Source organism: Austrofundulus limnaeus, unplaced genomic scaffold (assembly GCF_001266775.1).
Source record: "Austrofundulus limnaeus strain Quisiro unplaced genomic scaffold, Austrofundulus_limnaeus-1.0 Scaffold377, whole genome shotgun sequence".
Classification (NCBI taxonomy): Eukaryota; Metazoa; Chordata; class Actinopteri; order Cyprinodontiformes; family Rivulidae; genus Austrofundulus; species Austrofundulus limnaeus.
In genome coordinates, this window is record NW_013952779.1 from 288,901 (window position 1) to 299,182 (window position 10,282).

Here is a 10,282-nt window from a genome sequence, read left to right on the forward strand (position 1 = left end):
TTTTTATTCAGACAGGCTTTTAGTTAAGTGCTTTTTATTGTGTTTTAATTGTTGTTTTTATTTCAGTGATCTGTTTAGTTGTTTTTAATTTTTGCTTTCTGTGAAGCACTTTGTGATGTTTGTCTGTGAAAGGTGCTATAGAAATAAAGTTTACTTACTTACTTACTGAAGTGTGTGTGTATCGTTGTGAAGGAGGCTAAGCTAAGAAGCTAACCGGAAATCACGTGTGCTGTAAACAACCCTACTGAGAGGAGAAAAGTACCGAGCCAAACGAGATGACTGTAAATGAGAGCTGCTGCTTTGTCAAGACAAATATATTTTAATTTGGAAGCCTGATCAACACAGACTGGCTTCATTCACTTCCTCCACTGCCGTATGCTAAAATAACTAGCAGACACTGCGCAGAACATCGACGTCATTCAAAACTCCACCTTCTGTATGCTGATTGGCCCAGGTAAAATAAACTACAAGCAGACACTGCGCAGAAAATCGATGTTCTGTTCTCTGATTGGTTCGGCTAAAAATCTGCCAGTCAAATCCTTGTCTATGGGAGAAATCCCAGACGGAGCAGAGAAGCGAAACTAGAAGTGAATGGAACTGCGTAGGAAGGCAAGGGCCAGGCTAGCGATGCGTAGCTTGCTAAAACAAGCGCGTCCTCCAAAAATATGAAGCGATCTGATGCTACGTTCACACTGAACACGTTTTGAGCTGCAGGAGCGGCCGGTTTACATGCAAAGTTTATGGTGGACGCACCTCTAGGGGTCTTGTGGCACGGCAGGTCTGTTTAGCGCAGAGCACAAAGAATGCACAAGGTAGTGGTAGTGTTTTCCGTGCATGAGGTGCGTCCAAAGCAGCCGACGCTCGAGTTCAAAAATCTGAACTAATTTTTCCACGTGACAGTTTCCTGAATGTTGCCCACTAACTTGAAACAGACGGACAGGAGCTCTTTAGCTGAAATCGACCATCTGTAGTTGATGTTCTGGCTGGAGATATCAGCACCGATGTGGGTCAGCAGCTCRTTAAACTGACTGCGGTGTTAAACGGAGCTCGGGAAAGAAAATAGTCCGTCAGCTCGCAGCTCCTGGAGTGGTGAAACTAAGCAAACAAACCGCCTCTAAATTATCTGGTGAATTAATTATCTGCTGTGAGCAACTTTTGCTTGCTCTTTAGTAAATAAAGCAAAGCCATTTTCTTTATCTTTATTTCATCTGCTAAAGACAAACCAGAAAAAAACCAAGACACTCCTCCCTCTTCAGACGTGTGACTAGTATGTGTCCTGGTCTGAACGTAGAGCATCCAACTGGAGGCGTTGAGAGTATTTTTGCTGCTCAAAAAGCGTTCGGTGTGAACGTAGCATAAGGGTAACGTTTAGGACAGAACAACCCAGCAGTTCTTCATTTATCTGAAGAACTTTTCTGTAAGTTTTATTGGCACACGATGGGCTGGAAGTGATGTGAAGACCACTTCCTGTCTGAGTCTCATTACAAACAGCAGCTGAGAGACGCTGCAAACTCCTGAACACTCAGAAGCTGAGAGTTTATCCATCGTGATGTTGTGTGCGCAGAATCAGATATTCTTTCAGAAAAAATGAAACAGCGTTGTCCGTTGTTTGATAAAGCGCTGTAAACAGGGTGGGGTGGGGTTCCTTCCGTAACAAAAGTAATGAACTTAGATCCTATTCAGTTGTAGCCTGGTTAAAACCAGACCCTTGTCCTTTGCTTTGAACTAGAAATGAGCGGAACTGCATAGGAAGGTCAGGCTAATTCAATTAAAAAGTGTGCAAAAATTGTTGCTGTTTGTAGGTTCATGTTTCTTTATAGCATATTTAATGTTAAATTCAATTCTAAAACTTTAATCTTACAAAAGGATAACTTTATTAATATCAGATTCTCTGATTTACACATAAATGTTTTTTTCTTGGTAAATACCTTTTTAAATACCTTGCAAAATAATTTAATCTTTTACTGAACAGCTATTTGTTATATTAGTGAAAGTGAAATAACCATTCTTCTTTTTTATTTCTGTAGCTATTTACAGTATTTGTTAAATTATTTTTCAGTCACTTTTCAGGTTAACAAAAAAATCGTGATATTAATCGAGATTGGACGATGTGAAAAAATTAATGGTGATCAAAAAGAAAAAAAAATTGTATAGGTCTGCTGGACGGGTTCTTCTTTAATGAAACGTTTCGTCTCTCCTCCAAGAGACTTCTTCAGTCTGAGAGTTTCAGGCAAAATTCAGGCTTTTAAGCACTGCATCCAGGTGACTGATACTCACATCACATGGCTATCGTTGACACCTAATTAACACTTATTGTTAACAGGGGGTGGAGTGATACTGGCAATAGCAGCACTGTAGGAGGGGGACAACTGAAAACGGAGGTCTCCACCTCTGTTTAATGATGGACGGTCTTTCTTCACAAAAATGGCTTCTTTTACTCCTCTCTCAAACCAACGTTCCTCTCTATCAAGAATGAGAACATCCTCATCTCTGAAAGAGTGACCGCTGGCCTGTAAATGAGTGAAAACTGCAGAGTTCTGGCCATTAGATGTAGCTCGTCTGTGTTGGGACACAGTGGTTGCTTTGTTTCCCTGATGTATAACTGGTCGCAGTCCTCCTGGCACTTAACAGCATATACAACATTGCTCTGTTTGTGCCGGGGCACCGGATCTTTAGGGTGAACCAGCCTTTGCCGTAATGTGTTTTGGAGTTTGAAAGCCACTGCTAAAATAAAATAAAATAAAATAAAGCTAAAATAACAGACTAGTTAAAAGCTAAAGCAGTAGGAGATGATATAAAAGAGGGAAGTATGCAGCAACGGATTTTTATAGAGATGGTTATTGAAATGTATTTAGAAAAAACAATTCTAACAGAGCTGAATGTTTTGATGTATGATTGGCTAAAGTCACACAAAGTACACTGAAGCAGACTTCTAAAAGCAGAGAAAAAACAGAACAATACAGTGGCTGAGCATTTAGAAAACAAATTGTGGGTTGGTTGTACAGTTAGCAGTTTAGCTGTTTGTGGCAGGACATACCTGCTGTGCTCTGCACAAACAAACATGCAGTAAAGAGGCTCACATTCAAGGTAAACCTGTTGGAACTCTGGAAGCATTTTTGTGTAGACCAGATCTTTTTTCTCTGTGATAAAAGCCACAAAAATAGAACCCCGGTAAGATTGCAGCATGATTCTAAAGGAGCAACTTAAACTCACCGTTTCACATGCTGGTGTGACAAAGTAATTAAACACATCCTGTGAGTTTCAAGCAGTGGCCTGTTGGGTCTTTTTGACAGCTACATTGAAATTCCAAAAATGTTTTACCACAGACTGTAAGTGAGGAGGAAAAGGAGAGCTCAAAATAACAAGGCAGAATAATATCAGCGTGCTCATACCAAAGGTAGCTCCCAAAGTAGGCCACAATATTCTGGTGCATGCATTCCTTCACCATGAAGATTTCCTGCTGAATGATGGAAAAGTCATCTCCTGAAAAACAGACACACAGACAAAACTTTGCTTTTTCCATTCTCTAAAGCAGAAAATGCTTCCATTACAAAGACAAAATTATTACAGTACATGGAAATCATTTGCTGTAAGATTCATTTCCAAAACAAACACTCTGACATAACATTTAATCAAGAAGTGATATAAACAATAGGTAATATAACACAATAGTAGATATCAATTAATTTAATTCCTGTATGAATTAGGAATGCAAGTTATTATAACCCCCGCACACCAAGGGTAAGCGGGAGTCATACTGTTTTTTTTTTTCAGTGATTTTTGGTCAACCGTACCACAAAAACATCTGCACTGATCAACATGAAATTTGGCAGGACTGTAGATGAGTCTGACCTGCACTGCACCAGCCAACGGTTTTATGATACACCCCATATTTGAGGAGGGGGCTGCTTTCAAAGTGGGGGTGTCAGGACATGCAAAAATGCTTATAACTCAGAAACTGTTCAACATAGAAGCAAGGGTTGGGCATAATTGTATCGTGTGCGATTAATCGTCAGAAAAACTTTAACTGATTAGTTTTTGGCACTTGACGATTAATACGATTAATGCCACCTGGCAGACTGACTTGGATGTTTCCCCAGTCAGTCTGCTTTATTTATATATCAGCACAATTTTTAATTTGATGTATAGCCTGAAGTCTGTAATTWTGGCACAAATTGGAACAGATTTTTTACGAAGAGCAAATCCTTCCCACTAACTTGGTCATGTGACCAGGACATAAGGGTGTCCAGGGACTCCAGGGGATTAATCGTCAAATTAATCAATATTGGCTAAATACCACAATTAATCGTTATTAATTTTTTGCCAATATTGCCCAACTCTAATAGAAGCTTCAGACTTCTTTTGTTGTTTAGGTCTGATGAGGGGCTATCCATCAGGTCAACCAATGCCCCCCCCAACCAAAACCTTTTTGTAGTTTAAACATCTACAAATTTCATTCTTCACAATATACCTTGCTTATATTTAGAACCATACTGTGACTGAACTGCTCCAAGATTCAATAAATAATCAAATATGAAGAATAAAAAGTATTAAATGATTACATGAGCTCTCTAAATAATATAATTTGGAACAAAATAGTTATTTAATAGAGAAATCAGTCAGTCTAACAAATAAAAAAAATGTCGTGAAGTTACCAGTACTTTGTGCAGTACAAAAGACATATTTGGTATATTTTTTAAATATAAAATTATAATACATAATGTGTTTATTTGCACTGAAAAGTTATGGAAATGGTTAAATATTTGTATGACTATATCTGACTCAAGAATTGACAAAAATGTTTTTATTAAATATATCAAAAACATTAAAATGACAATTATAAACTACAGAAAAGCTGTTTAAAATCAAACTCTTCCTTGCTTTGGTCCAAATGGTTCAGGTTAAAATTTTTGTATAATGCTTCGTTAGAGAATATTAAACTGTGTACTTTGACTAAGAACATGGACAGTGTATGTGACTACTATACTGTGTACTTTTGTGTGTGTGTGTGTGTGTGTGGTAAGAGATATGCATTTATCATTATCAAAGTGAACTGGTCAATATATTGTGACACTGATTTTAGGCCATATTACCAGTAGTGGCTCGTGAGCATAAAAATTAGTGGGGCTGACTTTTCCTAAACCAATATCAACATAATGTTACTTGTAAAAACATTACCAACAGCCTTCATGTTTTAGCCGTGGGGCAAGAATAAGGGTGAATATGTGAAACTGTTATAGTCTCTTGCTACATCAAAACTTGGGAGTATTGAAGGTTTGGGTAAATATATTTAAAATTGTTTCATTTACTGTAACTGCATGTACATGTGTTGTATACATTTGCAGATACTTCTAATGACAGACAGCAAAAAAAAAAAGCCACAAAAATTAGAGCAATGGTTGTTTTAATGGCACAAAAGGGCTCAACTTAATGAAAAAAGCAACAAGTGACCCCACAGTCTTYTCGTTTTGGTAAGTTGAGGCCTGAGAATGTAGCCACTTCCTCTCGAGCTGAGCGCTTCCCTCTGCTCTGAACGCACACATTCTTGCTCTTTGTGTCAGGTACTATTTATTCATTGTGAGTTATTGAATGATCAGTATTGATCCTTTTCATAACCAGATGATTTGAAAAAATTCTTTAAAAGTCAGACAAAATGATTTTCTCAAATTTTTTTTCACATTTTGTCTCTCATAGTTGAGGTCTACCTATGATGTCAATTATAGACCTCTCTCATCTTTTTAAGTGGGAGAACTTGCACAATTGGTGACTGACTAAATACTTATTTTCCCCACTGTAAATAAATGGCAGATGATGCAGTGTTTTGGACACAGACTTCATCTGGCTATTGGTGAGTGCAAATTTTAATCTTGAATCGGTTGATTTTAAATAATAATAAAGTAAAAAAAAAAAGAAAAAATGCCAGTAATGCTTAGCAAAATGTTAAATGATTTAAAATAATTATTTTTAGATTGACCACTACACCTTTATAAATAAAAGCTGTACTACACCACAAAATTGAACACTTTGTTACAAAAACTAAACTGTGTACTTATATTAAATTGAAAGTGCCAAATTAACAGATTAAAAAAGTTAAATCTTGTCCACTTGTTTACTGGTGATCTTACAGGAATAGCTTAACTAAACCCAGGTTTTAACAGTTTTCAAATGTAATTTAATATCCTACATATCTACTAAAATGAGGCAGATTTTAATTAGCCTTTGGTATATCTGCTTCCCTACATAAAAACGAAAGTAACTTTGTGTGTGTGTGTGTGTGTGTGTGTGTGTGTGTGTGTGTGTGTGTGTGTGTGTGTGTGTGTGTGTGNCTGACCTGCATTCCTCCACTGCGCATGAATCTGCAGATCTACAAGAAGCAGCAGTGGCAGCAGCCCCAGCAAAAAAGAAGAAATCACTGGAAGTTTCTTCCAGCACAACACAACTACGAGTACCACTTTCACACAGAGGGAGGCAATAGAAAGTGAACTTTCTAGCTACCTGTATTCAGTTAGTGTAGAAAGTGATGCTGACCCTCTCAAATGGTGGAAGGAACATGAAGTTGTCTATCCTGCACTGACTGCCTGGCCAAGAAATATCTTYGTATGCCTGCCACCAGCTCACCTTCTGAAAGGATTTTCAGCTGCAGTGGGAACATTGTAAGCTGCCAAAGGGCATCGCTAAAACCCCAAACTGTTGACAGACTAGTTTTCCTGGCACAAAATCTGTAAAATGTTCAGTAGTTAGCCTGGTTGTATTCTCTTTTTTTTTTTTACATTTGCACATAAAAGATGCACTGGCAAAAGGATGCAATCAAGTTTATTGAATTCAGTCTGTTTAAATGTAATTTGCTCAAAGTTCAAGATGATGGTTGTACAGGAGTACACAAGCACTTTAAATTCTGTCTGTAGAAACTGACTTTAAAGAGCAAGTTGATCTATTGTTATAATTGCTCTGGGTCTTTTCTGTTTACATTTATTTGCACAGCTGTGATTTCTGTTTTGTTATGATGGAAAAAAGAGCATAATTTTATTTGAGGAGGATTATTATTTAACATTTGCCAGTAGGTTATTTTTGAGCCATTTATACTGTTCCAACAGTTGTTTAATAAATGTGCCTACAGTGGGGAGATCAAGTATTTCATACACTGTTGATTTTTCAGGTTTTCCCACTTGCAAAGCTTGTAGATTACTGTTATTTTTACCATAGGTACTCTTCAACTGTGAGTGATGGAATCTAAAACAAAAATCCAGAAAAAATACAATGTGTGATTTTTAAATAATTAAGTTCCATTTTAGTGGAACGGCCCCCTGGAAGTGCAAATTAAAATATAGTTGTATCTGCAACTGTATTTGATAATGTTTTGAACTTTTAAAATACTGCATGATAGAACTAGAAGCTGCTCTTCATATTAGTGACAAACCTTGGTGTTTTTTGATGAGTTACCTTCATTTTTGCTTCTACTTTTCATTTAAAATAAGTTTACATTTTCGGCAGGTTTCTAAGGTTCTTCTTCTACATATTAAAAAAGTTGTTAAACATCTGAGTGGTGCACTACTGCTACTAGTGGTGAGAAACTGTATTGCACCTTATTCAAAAATCAATGCGGTCCCACAGCCCTCTGCGGCCTAAAGTTAAAAACTGTTGTTCTTTTAAGGCCCTCAAGGTGGCGCTAATCTCTGCCTTAGAGTATTGGCCTTGGGGGCGGGGCTTATAAAAACAGAATGATCAACGGCAGCAGCTTTGTTTTAAATACAATTTACAGAACATGAAAAAGTCTGAAATTTGCATTTAAATAATCGTATTTAGCCTATCCCATATCTAAAGATRCATTTAAGATATCTTGAACTGGAGTCTCCATACAACTCAATGATAAATCTAATGTTATTTATACTAGTCAGAACTTAATTTGAGATACCTTAAATAGGTATTTTGCCTTGTCAAAACATATTGAGATGTTTATTAGTTTCTTTTTAGTTTATTAGTTAGTTTCTTTCATTCATAAAAACAAAACCATCTATGTACACCATTAAAAAAACTAAGTAAATCATACCCTGAATTAAAAGGGTGCAGAGTGAAGTTAAAAACACATCATATTTTCCCCTTATCTTCAAAAATCAACTTCAGCACACAAACAAGCTGGAAAGATCTCCAAGTTAAAAAAATAAGTAAATAAAACAAAATAATAAAACGTTTTCTTTTATTATTTTGTCCTAAATAACTAATATGTCTAATTTAGTCATAAAACAATTTCAGATAACTAGAAAAAAAGTGTGGTGAAGCCAAATAAATGTTATATCAGCCTGCCATACAATGAGCTTCTGCCTGCTAAACTGACCCGCTGCGTTCTCATCTTCATCATCATCATCATCATCATCATCATCAGAGCAGAAGCCGACATTAGCAAGATGGATTTATGACTGAACGAATGTCCACATATTTTTATCATCTCTGTGGGTAACAATACATAAAAAACATTTTATTTTTCTCCGGAAACAYGGGTGTGAAAAAACTACGGTCGTTAAAGCTTCGCTCTGTGTGACGTTCAGCAGGAAGGAGGGAGGAAATGATCCCGCAACACACCGGCAAGACGTAACTTTTCTACAGGGGAGGGGGAAATTTTGAGGATTTTCTCTTGCTTTACGTGTTTTAAAATGCTATATTTCTTCATTTATTTTCAGAATCCATATAAATGGCCCTATAAAAAAATAAAGTCGGTCGGGCAGGCATCGGGACACACCCACCTGCCCGAATATAGGTTTTACCTGCCCCGGGTAGTTGGGCAGTAGGATTTGTCGAACCCTGGTTGTAAGGAGAGATCATATTTCTCCAGTTTTAGCTTCTCTCCACTGGCTCCCTGTCAAATTCAGAATAGAATTTAAAACATTACTCCTAACATACAAAGCTCTTAACAACCAAGCTCCATCATATATTAAACATCTTATTGTTCCATACTTTCCTAACAGAGCACTTCACTCTCAGACTGCAGGTTTACTTGTGGTTCCTGGAGTTTCTAAAAGTCCAGTTTCTGTCCGTGAGGCTGACACTCTGTCTACGTTTAAGACTAGACTTAAGACTTTCCTCTTTGATAAATCCTATAGTTAAGGTAGGCTTAGGTTTCCTGAGCAAATATGCCTAAGTTCTATAGGCTTAGACTGGTGTTATGGTTGCTGATATGTACAGCACTACTCTTATTTATTCCTTTGAAGTGAGAATGCTCTGGATACATATTTAAGGTGTCCCACATTTTGAATGTTGTTCAATAAATGTTTAATTTAAATAATTTGGTTATTTGTTAAACTGATGCAAGAAAAACAGAAAAAAATATAAAAAATGATTGTGATTATGATTTCTAAATATCAATATTGATCATAGAAGTTCCCATATCCACCAAACTTTAGCTGAAGCACCACTGCTATTCTTTGTTTCTGACATTGTTCAATCTGTACTCTTACTTCCTGATGGCATCACTACACCTGGTCCAACCTGTTTGACTGCACAGTCCGCCCAAAGACACTTACTTCTGGCACAAGAGGAGGGACGTGTGCCGAGTAACAAAGAGAAGAAGTTGATGTTTTCCTTAACTAAAAAGACTTGTTTTTTTAATTAAGATAATGATCTACCATCCCTTTAGGAACAAATTCAGATCCTTTATTTAACAAGGTAAAACCCCAYTGAGATCCAGATCTCATTTGCAAGAGGGAYCTGGGTCTTCTCTAAAAGGCAGATTTGGATTTTGATCAGTCTACCTCCTGGAGAGTGTTGTTCACTTGGTTGGGTGTTGTGAAAGAGTTGTATTTGGTCCAATTGCTTGGACAGATTTTCAAATATTTTAACTGGTCATTCAGGACTTTATAATGTAGAGTTGTGGTGTGCCTCCATGGCCCCCAGGCTCTGGAATGAACTTCCTATCCATCTGCACACACTTGAAAGCATTGATTCATTCAAGAAATATCTGAAAACACACCTCTTTAATCAAGCTTTTAACGAACCGGTTTCAGCATTTTTCTGCAGCCTGACCTTTTAGTGTCTGTTTCACCAAACCCTACCTACTGAYGGTACAATTCATCATATTAATACATGTCAAAGAGCCAGTATTTTGATGCAAAATCATTTCAACTCATCAAAAATGTATTTTTTCTAAAATACACCAGTACTCCACAATCTACCCATTCAGAGACCAGCCTCCAAATTAATTTCTGATTTAAAAATCCTTCATCTTAATATGTTGAGGTTTTACTCTGCCCTCCCCATTTTTGTCTAGATATTATTTACTTGTTTTATTTTT

At 36.9% G+C, this 10,282-nt stretch overlaps 1 protein-coding gene across 1 annotated transcript in view; it reads right to left on the reverse strand.

Annotated features, from left to right (window-relative positions):
- map4k5 (mitogen-activated protein kinase kinase kinase kinase 5) overlaps positions 1-10,282 on the reverse strand; it is a gene marked incomplete in the record, with an annotated part of 103,698 nt that overhangs the window by 72,165 nt on the left and 21,251 nt on the right. The window contains 1 exon segment of the mRNA XM_014023571.1: positions 3,393-3,483. Within this exon segment, the coding sequence (XP_013879025.1) occupies positions 3,393-3,483 (91 nt within the window).